Source organism: Oncorhynchus clarkii, chromosome 6 (genome assembly GCF_045791955.1).
Source record: "Oncorhynchus clarkii lewisi isolate Uvic-CL-2024 chromosome 6, UVic_Ocla_1.0, whole genome shotgun sequence".
Taxonomy (NCBI): Eukaryota; Metazoa; Chordata; class Actinopteri; order Salmoniformes; family Salmonidae; genus Oncorhynchus; species Oncorhynchus clarkii.
Window position 1 is genome coordinate 39,929,693 of NC_092152.1, and position 17,787 is coordinate 39,947,479.

At 41.2% G+C, this 17,787-nt stretch overlaps 2 protein-coding genes across 2 annotated transcripts in view; both read right to left on the reverse strand.

Annotated features, from left to right (window-relative positions):
* Window positions 1–17,787, reverse strand: part of LOC139411134 (myosin regulatory light chain 2, atrial isoform-like) — a 167,068-nt gene that overhangs the window by 67,141 nt on the left and 82,140 nt on the right. The window lies entirely within an intron of this gene.
* LOC139412064 (fibroblast growth factor 10-like) lies at window positions 115–12,912 on the reverse strand. The gene is made up of 3 exons (XM_071158859.1): window positions 10,851–12,912; window positions 3,399–3,502; window positions 115–1,118 (listed from the first exon to the last, which is right to left on the reverse strand). The coding sequence occupies exons 1-3, from the start codon at window positions 11,344–11,346 to the stop codon at window positions 927–929; spliced, it is 792 nt and encodes a 263-aa protein (XP_071014960.1). The 5' UTR covers window positions 11,347–12,912; the 3' UTR covers window positions 115–926.

Here is a 17,787-nt window from a genome sequence, read left to right on the forward strand (position 1 = left end):
ATTCTATAGTACAAGAGGGATAAGTTCACATTCTCATATGTGTATTGGTCGGATGTTTACTGAGTCAACCAGTTTGAGTTGCACACTTTAGTGATGGACATGAGAACATCTGGATGCAGAGGAGGAAACGTCTCATTTTATTTTCTCTTACAGACATTAAAGGTGTAAAAGAATGCAAATAAATGTTCACCTTCTTTCCACCTCCAGTTAAATATTACACAAAATAAATAATTTGCTTCAACACAGTCAGAACTCAGTGGTTAAGTATACATTATATATTCACTTTTGTTATAGTTTCAGGCTTAAAATGAGCACGAGGATCTTGCTCAAGAGTTTATTGCTGTTTTCGCATGATGATCTGTCAGCCCTACTTCTTGATTTCTAAACCTGTTCAGATGATTGAAATGCGATTGAGAACCAGTGAATTACAGTTTGTAACAAGTGTTTTGTACACACAAAACCAGTGCTTCCTCAGTTCATCCACTTGATGTGTGAAACAGCTTCCTACCCCCCCCCCCCCCCCCCATGTCACATCCTCCTTCAGTCCACCTCCTTCCACTGATTTGGCACAGAATAGAGTTTATATTTCACCATGTGCCACAGAAAACACTGTCCATCCCCCAAACCAATAAACCATCTCAAGCAAAGTCAGAAGCAGCCCCACTGGGCACAGCTGGTTGAATCAACGTTGCTCCACGTAATTTCAATGAAATCACATTGAACCAACGTGGAATAGACGTTGAATTGACGTCCGTGCCCAGTGGGAGGCAGCATCTGCGCAGTTAAGTAACTTCCTTAGACAAAATATATATTTTAGTTCAGATGCTCTCTGTCCAGATTCCTTTCTTATCCTTAGTTGAAAGATTGTTCAGTGCTGAATTAGCTCTCCGACAGGGTCTAGTCCAGTAAAAAGCTCCTCATCATCATCACACCATGATGGGGAGGAAGTGTGTGGCCGTATTCCTCCTCCTTGTTTTCTTCCCTCTCAGTGGCCTCCCGTGGACATTCAGGCCCACAAACATCTGTCTCTTCTTGTTCCACCACTCGGCTGAGGCGTAGGTGTTATAGCCGTTCTCTTCAATACGTTCCTTCAGTGTGCAGTCAATGCCAAACTCTTTCTGGAAGAACAAGGGACATTGTTGGGTTACATTTACATATGTGTATTTGGATACTGACTGAATCCATTTTATACTGATTCAACCATTTCCATTGTTGAAGTGCATACACTGGCAAAGGATGTAAAAATACCCCCACTATAGTTAATCCAGTGGTGTACTGTTCATACAAGAGTTTAAATCAAAATCAAAATATTTCCCGGTATTTATTCAACCTAATTCATTCTAATTAGCTAACTGATAACTAACTGGGTACGTAACGTAATTCCGACGTGGAGAATTGGGTAATATTTGGTTGATAGATTGATCAATTATATTACAACCTATTTTCAGCCACTCAAAAAGACAGTCAAAAGTTTGTTTAATTCCCAATGTGTTGTCGCTATGCTTTCAACAATCTAAAAGCACAACGAAATTCCGATCGAAAATCAATGTCCGATTTTTGTTTTAGTTGTCACCTAAATGTGTCATTACTGCGCGTTCAACCATTTAAAAACACAACAAAGTTTAAATGGGAATACAACGTTAGATATTTCGTTTATTTGTACAACAACTTAATGTGTCAACATTGTGCTTCATCTAATAGCGCAACCAAGTGACCTGGATTGCAATTGAGATTACTTAAATACATAGTGCAAGTGGTCAACGGAGTTTGAGATTCTGCGCATATTATTATATCAATTTTGAAAGTCTCCACAGACCTGTGACATTTGCGCGCTATCTTGAACATGCAGCTTTCTATGATTACATGAGAATACATTTATTGTTACAGTAACCTCAGAATGTGGCATGGGATGTGTTGAATAAATACGGTTACATTATTGTATTACAAAAGTAATATTGAATTGTGTTTGGTTAACCATGCAACCAAATATCAACGTTTAAAGGAGATGTATCTACTGCTTGGGTAGTCCCATCTGAGCAACTGGCTTAGTCCTATTCTTTAACTTTTATTTTTGGTTGAGATTGAGACCTGAATCGAACATATACTTGTTTAACTGGTCAACAAGTTAATACACTATTTACTTTTGTATGTCAAAAGTGATACTTGAATTGTGTTTGGTTGTCAACGCAACCAAATAGCAACATTTGAAGGATATGTGTCCTTGGGTAGTTTAGTCTGTGCCACTGTGTCTGGCTTACTTCCAGTTTGTCTACACATGAATAATTGAAATGATGGATTCATGTCTCCATTAAAACAAAAAATCTAAGCTAATTAATAGGATTCAATCAAATAAAATCTAACTTTTAAATGCACTTTAAATACAGTTATATTCTTTAACTTCAATTTTTTGTTTGGATGGAGATGTGAATCCAACATATTTGTTTTACTAACTTGTAGATTACTTTTGAAATCAACCAAAGCTTAAAATCCTAGGCCTAGACCTATAGGCATTGTCTAGTTTCAGTTGAACCCTGGGTTGAATTTAAACAATAGCTATTGATGACTTCCCAAATGCTACATAGGCCTAAATAGCATCATTGATGATACATGATTGAAAATATATGGTTACATCTCATTTGCTCTCTTAAACCTACGCTTGGGAATGACTATGATAGCAACAGTGAATCTATTAAGTGGAGATTTCTCAACAAACATTCTCGCAAAAGCGCATTGGTGATAAATATCAAAGCCAGGCTTGGTTAAAACCCTGGATGGAAGACTAAAGGGTAGCTGTATATATATCAACTACCCAGTAGGAGGTGCTGACCAGCATATTCTTTCTTTCTCATAGTGGATATTGAGTTGAAGATCTGACATTGTTTCAAAGGTACAAATTCAACACGTTATACAATGTTGGTCAATGGTCAATGTTGGAAAATGAATCACTATGATGGCATAATCCTGTGGTTGAAATTTCATCTCAAAAACAACAGTTGATGGCTTTTTTTCAAATCCAATATATTTTCCACATAGTTTCCACGTCACAATACGTTGAAAAATGAAGTTGAAAACAACATTGATTTTGCCCAGTGGGAACCAATTCAACTTAGTCAAGATGTACCAGAGGTGTATAGAAATAGAAATGGTTAGTTATTCAAATCAGTGATAAATGTGATGTAATCGAATGTCTGTGTCCCTTTAGAACTATAGTCACGGCTTGCTGACTTCCAATTTCATCTTTAAATGCTTGTGTACTCTTAGCACTTTTCACAGTTTCCACTGCACCATTGGTTGAACGTGAAAACAGCTACGTAGTGAAACAATCTTGTGATAAAGACGGAAGAATCTAAGGGAATCTCTTTGAGGCTTGTTGAATGAACTCTGACACGGATACTGACCGCTCCATACAGCTCTCCCTTGGTGCTGATAGCCAGGTAGTAGTTACTGCCCAGTCCTTTGATAGCCACCACGCCCACATCCACTGATGTGATCTCCAGAATACCTGAGAATAAACACACAAAAAAACACATTTTTATAAGCCATTTATAATCACCATGACCACTTGTAGGGGAGGATTTAAGGGACATCAGAGGCAGAGGAAATAGAAGCTAGTGTTCCGGATCCGCTGTAGTCATATACACTGCAGATAAGAGTTTGTAAAACAGTCAGCCTTTGTAAAACAGTCAGCCTGCCCCTCCTGATTGAGGAAGACAAAGGCCCAGCCACCAGCTGTGTCAGATAAAGGGAAATGGACAGATCTATATGGTCCATGGACAGATCTATATAGTCCATGGACAGATCTATATAGTCCATGGACAGCAGCACAGACTGTCAAGTGAGGTGACAGGAATACATCCATTGTTACCCAAGCCAAGCCCATCAATAATTTACACATTAAATGTTCCGGCTAGAGCCTTTCTTAAGACAATACATTGGCTGGATGGGTTTGAGAAAGCCTCTAGGTGAAATTGTGTGGGTTCATAGCCAACTAGATGCCAGGTAGCCTAGCAGTTGGAGCATTGGACCAGTAACCAAAAAGTTGATAGTTCAAATCCTAGAGCCAACTTGGTGAAAAATCTGTCGATCTGCCTTTGAGCAAGGCACCTAACGATGCACTATGTAGAAATCCATTTCCCAGTGGCAAAAAAATCCTATAGTTTGCCTAATTTCTGTTTATGTGACAAAACAAGCAAGAATAAAGCAAATAGAACAGATCTACCATTTCTTAGACTGTCTTTCAATGAGAATGACAGAGCTGTAAATCATATTTCTATGCACATTTTTTTTTGGTCTCCCAAAAAGTTACATATTGCAGCTTTAAGCCTAATTGCTCCAGGGTCGCATCAATAATGGCAGGGGAAGTGGGATATTCAAAAAACACATTTCAATTTCACACCACACACTTGTACAGGTTGTTCATGTGTGAAAAGGGGCAGATATCAACAGCACAGATAACAGGACAGGTATCAGCACCCCCTATTTGAACTGTTATGCTACTTATGGTGCTCAGTAGATACATAAAATACTCTAGTTAATAGCCAGAGAAAATCCTAAAGAATCTCTTCAACTGTAGGGTAAAGTTTTCATCCATTCATCCATCATCCATCCTTGATTTCATCCAAATAAGCTTGCTTCATCTACATCCCCTCTACACAAAACAACAGACTTCACCTTAACTAATTTTAATTTTTAAATGTATTTAACCTTTATTTAACTAGGCAAGTCAGTTAAGAACAAATTCTTATTGACAATGACGGCCTACCAAAAGGCCTCCTGCAGGGACAGGGGCTGGGATTAATAAATAAAATATAAATATAGGATAAAACACACATCACGAGAGGAGAGACAACACAACACTACATAAAGAGAGACCTAAGACAACAACATAGCAAGGCAGCAACACATGACAACCCAGCATCGTAGCAACACAACATAACAACAACATGGTAGCAAAACAACATGGTAGCAGCACAAAACATGGTACAAACATTACATTTGGCATGAGGATTATAACAGTTGCAGATTAGATTTATGTGTGAACAGTTTGGCTTGTTTGGTATGTAGGCCACCAATTCACAGTGCAAATATTCTGGTTACCTAAAAGCCATTCGAAAAGGTTGAATTATACCCTAGTAACCATAGCATGCTGTTGTTGTAGACAGCTGAGCTAATTAATTGTGCTCATAGTATCAGAGGTCAGAGAGATACAGCTTCCTAATGTGTCCTTTGACCAGAGAGCCCACTTATCCTCCACACACACACACACACACACACATACACACACACACATTGATCTAATCTGATGCTGGTGTGTGTTAATGACCCCTCTCTGTTTCCCATGGCACGTTTGATTTCATGCCTCACTCCTTGACTTCTTCTTCCCATTTCCTGTGTGGTGTTGTTATCCTATCTTGCAACACACACACACGCACGCACGCACGCACGCACACACACACACACACGCCTGGTAGGCTCGTGTCACTGGGCAGCTCTCGGCTGTGCTTCCCTATGTAGTCTGTAATGGATTGCAAGCCCTGCCACATCCGACAAGCGTCGGAGCCGGTGTAGTACGATTTTTATCTTAGTCCTGTATTGACACTTTTCCTGATTGATGGTTCGTCGGAGGGCATAGCGGGATTTCTTTTAAGCTTCCGGGTTAGAATCCCACTCCTTGAAAGCGGCAGCTCTAGCCTTTGGCTAAGTGAGGATGTTGCCTGTAATCCATGGCTTCTAGTTGTGGTATGTACGTACAGTTACTGTGGGGACGACGTCATCAATAAACTTATTGATGAAGCCAATGACTGATGTGGTGTACATCTCAATACCATAGGAAGAATCCCGGAACATATTCTAGTCTGTGCTAGCAAAACAGTCCTGTAGCTTAGCATCTGCTTCAACTGACCTCTTTTTATTTGACCGAGTCACTGGTGCTTCCTGCTTTTATTTTTTCTTGTAAGCAGGAATCAGGATAGATTTATGGTCAGATTTGCCAAATGGAGGGCGAGGGAGAGCTTTGTACGCTTCTCTGTGTGTGGAGTAAAGGTGGTCATTTTTGTGACATTGTCAGCCAGCCCGTCTATAGGGCGGGTTGGCTGACAAGTTTGAAATTATATAAGTTTGCTAATATGTGTGATTGTTAATGGGACTATTGACAGCTACAACATTCAAAGTAGTAGTCTATTTTAGGGTTATATATTTTTTTTTAAAATGTGGTGCACTTTAATGTTACAAACTTATCGTTAAATGTATCGTTACCATGATAATTGAGTACATTTACAGTGATATGGACTTTTGTCCATATCGCCCAGCTCTACCGTTAGGTGAAGTGGTGGTGGGGACTATGACACAACGACCATTGAAGATCTGAGAGTTGCTTCTGTAAGGGATCAGGTGTCCGGTATCGTGTGAGGATGTAAGACTATCTAAGGCTGTCTCTGGCCCCTCTGTAAACATGCTAGGGATGAAAGAAGAAAGAACAGAGGAGAACAGAGGCCATGACAGAGAGACAGGGAGATGAGGATTAGAAATAACTTAATGACCACTGATCAAAGACACACGCCGGAGGCTGGGGCGAGACGGCTCTTATAAAGTTTGAGCACACACACACACACACACACACACACACACACACACACACACACACACACACACACACACACACACACACACACACACACACACACACACACACACACACACACACACACACACACACACACACACACAAAGAGTCTCTCCCCCCACACAAACATAGAGTATACATTGTACACATTGTGTACACACACCCATTCGGATGTAGGATCTTAATTGGATCACTCTTTTGTTGCTGAGAATTTCCCTGCAGGAAATGCAAACTTGTAGTGTATTCAAGGTTTAAAAAGGCTTTCATAGTTTGTAATTTCCACTTTAAAATGTCATTTGCCGAACGAAAAATGTAGCAACCCCTTTAAAAAATGTCCATTAATTATAATCCACATAATAATTCTAATTTCCTGTTGCTGCAGGATCACTTTCCTGCTGTAGCAAATGGGTTCAAATTAAGACCCACATCTGTATGCGTGAACACACACATGCACATACACACACACTCGAGTCTATAGTAGTTCCCACCTGTATCCACTCAGTCTGTGATGATTAATGTCTACTTGCTCACTTAGGAATGATATCCACAATGCCACAAAACAAAGCCACGAGGTCAAATGTGTTCTTAATTTAACATACTACACATCACAACACCCAGCACCAAATGTGACACCTGTGTGTTGTGTTGTGGTGATTCTGATACACCACGCATAAAAACATAGCCCTGGGTCAACCACACATTTCCATCTGTTTATTTAAGGAAATATCTGTTGCATACTGGATTATTTTTCCTAATGTGTTGCTCATTTGATACGCTCTGTTTGTAGTTACTACAGCAAATGGTGCGTTAGGGTCGAAGACAATGCCAAAGTGAATTAAAGGTGGATTTTCCACAGTGGGTTGCCAAGTTCAGATGTGTTTTGCAGTTTGCATTGTTATTCTTGGTAACTGGAAGTTTACTCTTTGAAAAATATGTGTTGTCTGAGAAAAATTTGACAGAGCTTACAGTACAGATACGGTAGACTGCTTGATTTAAGAATGAGGAAAAATATACACAGAGATCTGGAACATTCAAACTGTACTGTCATGTTGAAATATGGGATTGATGGAAACATAAATCAGCTGTTAAGCAGATGAGGACCACAATGAATGTAATTAGTTTGCTCATATCCTTCCTCTATCCACGTCCATAAACAACTTTACATCTCTATCTCAGTGTCCCTGAGAGTACTGGCTGTGGTTTCCCTTCTGTGGGGGGCACACACACACACACACACACACACACACACACACACACACACACACACACACACACACACACACACACACACACACACACACACACACACACACACACACACACACACACACACACACACACACACACAGCGAGAGAGCAAGTGGGGACCATGTCAGGCCAAGTCCGTTGGCGCCTCAGCACACATGGCCCCTGGCAGAGAGAGAGAGAGAGAGACACACAGACACGTTTGGTGGCCTCCTATATTTGCCTCCTGCGCTCTTGACAGGCTGGGCTCATACTCACACAATCCCAGTTTGGGTGTAATTAGACTAATCCGTCTGCCGCCACACATCTGTTAGTGCCTCAGTTAGCACTGCTAGAGTCCACCATTGCTGTTCTCAGTAGCAATGTACAATTCATTAGAAATGCTTTAGGTTGTTCAAATTTGGCGAAATGTAACAATGTATAGCAAATTAGGTTATTGATAAGCACATTTTTTGTTACTCTGCATGCCGGCTAGCTTGTGTCGCTTTATACCCATGTGCTTATTTTAGCAAAGCTCCATATTTCTGGGGTTTCCATTCCAGCCCCGTCTGTCTCTCTGTCAGCTCCCAGCAGAATCCCAGCATGATGGAGTGCCATGTGGGACAGTTTTGCACTGGCATCCCTATAAATCTGTGGGAGGTTGGATACAGGCTCTTAAACAGAGCAGGGTCCTCACAGGACCATGGGCAGCCCCCAAAACCACCACCTCTACATCTGTAGAGATCTGTGCTAGCAAGGTTGGTATTTCAAACCCCAAACCAGTTGTTTCCCTTCTAATGCTGCACTGTTGTAACCAGGGTTCAAAGGTCGGGTCTCAGCCTTGCACACAAGCAAACTTGACGCAAACCATATCTCTAAAGGGAAGTAATGAGAATGACTAGTGAGAGAGTGAGGGATGTTTTTTTAAATTTTTTTTATCAAAACTGGTAACATTGTCTACAGATATGCTTTTGTAGTGCATAAACATAATCATAATTTAACATATCTATGGAAAGATTACCAGACCTTTAACTCAACATATTTAATGTGATTGCTCCTAGCAAGAACAAGCACACAGATTTTGTTTAGGAAATGGCCTTTTCTAGTTTTATTCATACAGTATATCGATCCTATGTTATTATTTTCTATCAACCCGGAGTGTTGAGCTGGGCATTACCACAGAATCAGTGCCAAAAACCTGATCTAGTGCCATTTCAAGGGCCCACAAAGGACATCCTCCCTGGGATCATGTCTAGGACATCCTCCCAGGGATCATGTCTAGCCCCTGGTCCAGAGCAGAAACTAGAGCTGCTCTTCTGTAGTATCCCTTTCCCTGTGAACCTGATCGTGGGCCATATAATCCACACACACTGTCCCCAGTCCCCCCCAGGACACGGCTTTGTGACGGCACCACCGTTGATACTGAACACTCGTAGCTTTGATGTGACCACAATGACGTTAACCATGTCATTCATGAATTAGTGTCCGCCCAACCCCCCTACCACTGCATTCATACCCATCCTAAAGATAAACTTGGTCACCTTTTGCAAATGCTTAGTAATATATACGACAGAATATTACTAATATATACTACTAGTACAGTAGTATTGTAGCCTAGAAATGTAAAGAATTGGGATGTGTAATGGTGAGAGATAATTGATAGGTTCAATAGGTTTACACGCACTATAGCGTCAAGTTGAACCCACCAATCATCTTAGTAAAGACATTGCTAGCCTGGCTGTTGTACTATTTCACAAATACCCCAAAGGGGCACATTGAAATTCATAGCATTTTTTGCCTCACTGTCAAATAAAGACAGTTTAAAGTCTATAAATGCATTTATATAAAAGGGTCGAGTCTATAAAGACATTTCTGTCATATTCTTGTCAAAACAAACACCATTAGTGGCATTTTTACATCCCTTACTGTTTCCCATAAGTGTCTTTGATTGAATGTGTGGTTAAGAACTCCCAGGAGAAACGTTAGAGTACCATATACCGGGGGTGGTAGGTGTGGTGGGTGGGTGGGTGGGTGGAGGTTGTAGTTTAAGTGGGCACATGTGCAGCTGGTTCCTTGGTTTCTACATCCGAACACACACCCACTTGAGCATGTGAGTGCCAGCACACAGATAGGCTCACACACGTAGCTAATTGGGAAGTGGGTTGATAGAAAGGTTTTTTTTTCTCTCCAAGTGATCACTGAGAACACTAAATCTAAAGAGCTGCAGTGAAGACGGCAACAAACTGTTTAGACGCGTTACTGGTCATGCCACACCGTTTACAATAGGATATTCAGGCACAAACATTTGGCGTAAGTCAAAAAACATCCCCATTTATGTTACGGGCACCTGTGTAAATGTATCAGATCACAATCACATTATACTGCATTGATCATAAACCAGACGGTATCAGCATTATGTAGCAGACTGGCTGTGTGTGTTAGAGTCTCAGAGCATGGTAGTGATTGACGTTTCCTCTCCTTCCCCCAGTCCTGCTCCTGTCTAGTTGTTATCAGGGCTATTTACCCTGGGCAGTGAATAATGACAGATAACAGGTTGGTAATCTATTCCTCCCTTGTCCTGTTTTAGCCATCTGAGATCTACCATCATTGTGCTGAATGTTTGGAGAGGCCAGATATCACATGGATGTTTGCTAGAGATGGAAAAAAGGAGCTTCTAATCAGGAATGTGAACCAAACTAAAAGGTTTAACGTCCGTGAACTGCCAGGAGACAAATCTTGCCATTTTGATTCAACATACAGTATTTGAAATGACCAATGCAAAAAAAACAGTTATTCATTAAAGTTATTCAACTCAAGTCAATCATTTGAATTTGTTTCCTTTTTTCCCCTGTAATTTGTATGATGTTCTGTAGTGAAGACCGTGCCAGGTTTGAGAAAGCCTGAACAACACAATGGTTCATCTTTAATACACTATGGTTGAACCTGTGTTTCCCCCTTTTTCACTTTCCTACAAATTGAAAAACATACTCTTGTGATTACTTACTGAGTGGGTCATCTTTGCTCTTGGTCCCGTTGACTCTGCCATACTTATCGATCCGCAGGAAGAACTTCTGGAAGGAGAAGAGCTTTCTCCGCCGCACATCTCCCTGCAGGTGGTTGTAGCTGCGTACATGCCTCCCAATTGGACCCCCTGTCCTTCCTAAGGGATCCCCAGTCTGCCCAGTTCCTCCAATCCTGGACCCAGCCAGGGAACTGTTCACCGGGGCACTAAGAGTGCTGTTGGGGCTGTGGGGCTGGTTCCTGCCTTTGTAGAGAGGTTGATGACAGACAACCAAAGGGACAGAAAGGGAGAGCAGCAGTGCTAGCAGCAGAGACAGTGACAGGCTGGAAAAGGAGGACCCCGAGATGGAGCTGGAGCCAGACCTTAGCCCAGACCCAGAACCAGACCTAAATCTGGACCCAGAGCCAGACCTAAACCAAGACCCAGAGGTGGACCAGGCAGAGGCAGCCTTACTCCCTCCAGCAGCCCATGTGCTCATGGTAGAGTGGTTTGGGGAGGACTGGAATCAGCCTCACAGCCTGGGACATGCTGCTGGGGACAGGGGAGGCTAGGAGGGCAGGGAGGGGAGCCCTCCTGGGAAATGGGGCTATCTGATACCTTTTCTACCAGGTCTCTACGCAAAAAGAGATGTCCTTCTGTTCCTCCTGTTTTTTTTGGTAGCTAGAGCTGTTACTGTACTGAAAGTCAATGAATTCCAATGACCAATCTGAGAGTCCTCTCTTTCACGTTTCTTCCCATACAGAGGTCCAGGTAGATAAATAAAAACAAAAACACCCACCGTATTTTTTTACCAGTATTTTTTTACTGTCAGTGTATTCCAATGACAAATCAAGCAGCCGTCCTATGTCCCGCTGAGTTTAATTCCAAACCAGAGTTCCTCAGATGATTACTCCAATAATGAAAGGTCCACTGATATAGGACCGTTCTGCTAAAACACTTTCTCCAGGTCCATCCCTCAAGTCTCAAACATTCAACAGCTCATTGCTGCCAGATACCCTCCACAGATTTCCAGATTTCACAAAGAAGGTCAAATACATTTGAGTGTGAAATCCTCCGCTGCTCTCTCCTCTCTTTCTCTCTCCATGGATGAGTGTGGAGTGGACTCGCTCTCTCTCCCGCTCTCTACAGTGGCTCCACCTTCACTGAGGTGACAGGCTGAGGAGGGGTGTGTGTGTGTTAAAGATGTTTTGCTCCCCTTGCTGGGTTTGATGTGACATGGTCTCAGGGTAATTTGTATTTTTCAGTATGTAAATCTGTGACACAACTTTTAGTATGATACGTAATGTTAGGTTACAAAGTGAATGGGATAGCAGTCATACAATAACATACGAATTATAGGACTTATAGTATCATACGTCTTACTCGGTCAAACATTAGCATACGAATTGGATTGCATAACTTATTATACATCTTGGATGACGTGTAGTATTATACGTCTTTCTCTGAAACCAGGTTGCTTGTTGCCTCATAACAACACATAAGAATTACTGGGAGAATTGGTGGTTAGGAGAACTAACAAAAATTTTAGGATAATTTACGTGAAAGGTTAGGGGAACTAAAACAACAAAGGTTAGGTGAATTTACGTAGCAGGTTAGGTGAATTGAACACACAACCTTTGGATTGCTAGACTGTCACGGATTACAACCACCCCGACCAACCTCCTTGCTTTCATTTCTGTCTAAAGTAACTACACTATTTGTAAGTATCATAAGTCTTGGAAGTGCTCCATTTGTTTTTCTTTTTTCGTATGGCTCTGAGGCCAGGCTGGATAGGAGGACGCCTGGTCTGATCTCTTTACCTGTCACTGAAAGATGTGTGTTCGTGTTTGTGAATATGAGACTCCCAACCTCTCGTTCTCTCTCTCTTCCCCTCCACCTCTCTCATCGCTCTACATATCTCTCTCTCTCTCTCTCTCTAAATTAAATGACTTTCAAAGGGCTTTATTGGCATGCGAAACATATGTTTACATATGTTCTCTTTCTCTCATGCATTCCCTCCCACTCCACTCCACTCCACCTACCGTTCTCTCATTTCCCATCACTCCCTGTAAAATATTGGAGTGGGCTGTGTCAGGGTGATTTGTGTGTGTGTGTGTGTGTGTGTGTGTGTGTGTGTGTGTGTGAGAGAGAGAATATGGGGCGGAATGACAAGGGTGGTGGTGGGAAAGGAGACCAGGGTAGGATAGGATTTATCTGGGTAGATAACATAGAGGTATGTGTAGTAGTAATAGACCAGTTACATCGGTGTTTCAAACACTTTACTGAGTAGGCTGTTTTAGTGTGCATGGTGAGTGTGTGTGTGTGTGTGTGTGTCATTTCTTATCTCTCCTGATAAAACACACTATAAGGTTACCACTGCTGGTTTCAATCCAATTGCTCTAAGAGAATCTGTCAGGCCTCTCTCATCTCACCTACCTTCCTCTGAGAGTCAGGTGTCACATGGCCCACAGCCAAGTAGAAGCTATTTTACCCCCCTACTCAGAACTGTGTCACGTTGTCAAATGTTCAGTAATTCAATTTAGTTGGAGAATATTACTTAGTCCATTTAACTTTATTCAACTACATTTACAATCTGTGAATTGGTGGTTTCTGAGACGGTTACTGAAACTGCAAGAAATTAAAGGTAGACTCAGCAAGATGACATCATCATACACAGGGGAGTCATTTCCTACTTAGAGAAAAAAATAAGAATTAAAATCTGTCAAGACTGCCAGTATTAATTGGTTGGTTGTAAACCATCATCTTGCTGAGTGTAACTGTAAATTATACTTCTGAAACCACCTTTTTTCCTTGTCTCCTCCTCTCATCCCTTTAGAAGTTGATGCCATGTCTTGCCTTCTGCTATCTCTCCTGAAGTCCCTACGGTTTTCTTAGTGGCTGCTTTAAATGTCTGTCAATGACATGCTGCCAGAGCATTGGTCAGGTCCTAAGTCTGGTCTTAAGCTAGCCGTCTGTGTTCATCAGGTACCCCACAAACAAGATCTTATCAGTAGACTACTTCCTTTGTTGTCTACCTTCCCACGATGATAGCCGGAATCAGCACTTAAAGGAAACAGAGCTGGGAGGAGCAGGGAATAAGTTGATATTGATTATTGAGCGAATTATAATGAACATCCATACGATTCCCATGGAATTGACATAACTGCATTTCTTTTTTAACCGCGCCGCATTTGAGGTCCTTCCTTACACTGTATGTTCTGATCAGTGGTATAAAGTACTGAAGTAAAATTATTTTAAGTACTACTTAAGTCGTTTTTTGGGGTATCTGTACGTTACTTTACTATTTCTATTTCTCGCAACTTTTACTTCACTACATCCCTAAAGAAAATAATGTACTTTTTACTCCATACATTTGCCCTGACACCCAAAAGTACAGTGGGGCAAAAAAGTATTTAGTCAGCCACCAATTGTGCAAGTTCTCCCACTTAAAAAGATGAGAGGCCTGTAATTGTCATCATAGGTACACTTCAACTATGACAGACAAAATGAGAAAAAAAGTCCAGAAAATCACATTGTAGGATTTTTAATGAATTTATTTGCAAATTATGGTGGAAAATAAGTATTTGGTCACCTACAAACAAGCAAGATTTCTTGCTCTCACAGACCTGTAACTTCTTCTTTAAGAGGCTCCTCTGTCCTCCACTCGTTACCTGTATTAATGGCACCTGTTTGAACTTGTTATCAGTATAAAAGACACCTGTCCACAACCTCAAACAGTCACACTCCAAACTCTACTACGGCCAAGACCAAAGAGCTGTCAAAGGACAAGTTTCCGAAGGCACTGTACCCTGGTTTCTGGTGGGCATATCTCTTTTTCTAGGTAAAGGTGAGAATAGAAAGGTTCATAACTTTTGTGAAGCATCACAGCACAGTTGAAAAATATATGGCAAATAGAAATCCAAGATGGATGATGTTGAGAGACAGATGGGTGTGGTTCAATGGAGCTGAAGGGTGGGACTAATAACAAGATAACCAATGTGAAACATGATGTGAAATGTTGTGAAATAGCACAGTTGCAAATAGAAATCAAACTGGATGGACATCAGAAATAGAGGAAGGACTAAAAACAAACAAAACATAACTATTGTAAAATAGATTGCGTCTGTAAAATGTGTATAAGATGTATAAACTGAAGGTAGAAGCCTAAGTGTTTAGTAGTTTACTCCAATTGGGGGGGGGGTGGTAGGGTTTGCGGGGAATAACAAAGGTACAGTGCCTTGCGAAAGTATTCGGCCCCCTTGAACTTTGCTACCTTTTGCCACATTTCAGGCTTCAAACATAAAGATATAAAACTGTACTTTTTTGTGAAGAATCAACAACAAGTGGGACACAATCATGAAGTGGAACGACATTTATTGGATATTTCAAACTTTTTTAACAAATCAAAAACTGAAAAATTGGGCGTGCAAAATTATTCAGCCCCTTTACTTTCAGTGCAGCAAACTCTCTCCAGAAGTTCAGTGAGGATCTCTGAATGATCCAATGTTGACCTAAATGACTAATGATGATAAATACAATCCACCTGTGTGTAATCAAGTTTCCGTATAAATGCACCTGCACTGTGATAGTCTCAGAGGTCCGTTAAAAGCGCAGAGAGCATCATGAAGAACAAGGAACACACCAGGCAGGTCCGAGATACTGTTGTGAAGAAGTTTAAAGCCGGATTTGGATACAAAAAGATTTCCCAAGCTTTAAACATCCCAAGGAGCACTGTGCAAGCGATAATATTGAAATGGAAGGAGTATCAGACCACTGCAAATCTACCAAGACCTGGCCGTCCCTCTAAACTTTCAGCTCATACAAGGAGAAGACTGATCAGAGATGCAGCCAAGAGGCCCATGATCACTCTGGATGAACTGCAGAGATCTACAGCTGAGGTGGGAGACTCTGTCCATAGGACAACAATCAGTCGTATATTGCACAAATCTGGCCTTTATGGAAGAGTGGCAAGAAGAAAGCCATTTCTTAAAGATATCCATAAAAAGTGTCGTTTAAAGTTTGCCACAAGCCACCTGGGAGACACACCAAACATGTGGAAGAAGGTGCTCTGGTCAGATGAAACCAAAATTGAACTTTTTGGCAACAATGCAAAACGTTATGTTTGGCGTAAAAGCAACACAGCTGAACACACCATCCCCACTGTCAAACATGGTGGTGGCAGCATCATGGTTTGGGCCTGCTTTTCTTCAGCAGGGACAGGGAAGATGGTTAAAATTGATGGGAAGATGGATGGAGCCAAATACAGGACCATTCTGGAAGAAAACCTGATGGAGTCTGCAAAAGACCTGAGACTGGGACGGAGATTTGTCTTCCAACAAGACAATGATCCCAAACATAAAGCAAAATCTACAATGGAATGGTTCAAAAATAAACATATCCAGGTGTTAGAATGGCCAAGTCAAAGTCCAGACCTGAATCCAATCGAGAATCTATGGAAAGAACTGAAAACTGCTGTTCACAAATGCTCTCCATCCAACCTCACTGAGTTCGAGCTGTTTTGCAAGGAGGAATGGGAAAAAATGTCAGTCTCTCGATGTGCAAAACTGATAGAGACATACCCCAAGCGACTTACAGCTGTAATCGCAGCAAAAGGTGGCGCTACAAAGTATTAACTTAAGGGGGCTGAATAATTTTGCACGCCCAATTTTTCAGTTTTTGATTTGTTAAAAAAGTTTGAAATATCCAATAAATGTCGTTCCACTTCATGATTGTGTCCCACTTGTTGTTGATTCTTCACAAAAAAATACAGTTTTATATCTTTATGTTTGAAGCCTGAAATGTGGCAAAAGGTCGCAAAGTTCAAGGGGGCCGAATACTTTCGCAAGGCACTGTACATTCTTTAAAAAAGTATGTGTATCTATATAGGTATGTGTATGTATATATGTGTATATGTATGCATATGTGTATGTATATGGATTGATATATTTACAAAAAATATATATGGGGGATTGGAAATGATGCAGACAATTACATTGATGGAAGCAACAATCTTTCTGCAATATTAAGCTGATCCACCCCGTAAAAACAGTTTCAAGAAGAAGACTCTAAGGCTGTAATCGCTGCCAAAGGTGCTTCAACAGAGTACTTGGTAAAGGGTCTGAATACTTATGGAAATGTGATATTTCAGTTTATGTTTAAAAACATTTTGTCAAAAAAAATTCAAAAATCCTGTTTTTGCTTTGTCATTATGAGGTAATGTGTGCAGATTGATGAGGGGGGGAAAAAAACAATTTACTCAATTTTAGAATCAGGTTGTAGAGGACTGAATACTTTCCGAAGGCACTGTACCCTGGTTTCTGGTGGGCATATCTCTTTTTCTAGGTAAAGGTGACGTTTTTTTTTTAAGTATCGTGATACTCCTTTCTATCGAGTGGTTTTTCTTTCCCTTCAGACAGAGGACACTGTCCTTTGCAGGTGCATCCGAGCTGAGAAGCGGAAGAGCAAATTCGAAGAGCAAATTCCTTGTAAATGCCACCAAGCCTGTGTTTTTTTCTCCTATAACAATATAAGTAGGCTTTGGAGTTACTGGAGAGCGGCCAGGGTCTCATCTCTCTCCCTGGATGTAGTGCTTACCCTATCTTTATTGATCCATCTCAGAGGATTGCTTTTGAAGTTCAAAAAGCAAAGACAATGCAACAGGCCAATGTGTTTCTGATCTCCAGCTGAAGGCTGCAGCAGCTGGCCCTGTACCCTGCAGAAACAAAAACACCATTACAAAAGAACACTGAAATGGAAAACCACCATAGATACACGTGCATCAAATAGGATTTGAGTTGACACGTTCCTCATGCCAAAAGTGGATTTGAAATCAGAGCGGAGCATTTATGGAATGATTCCGCTGGACTGTTCAAAAGGACAATGTCAGCGATTTGACAGGTGGGCAATATGTTCTCTTCGCTAAAGGAACAAGGGCTGGTAC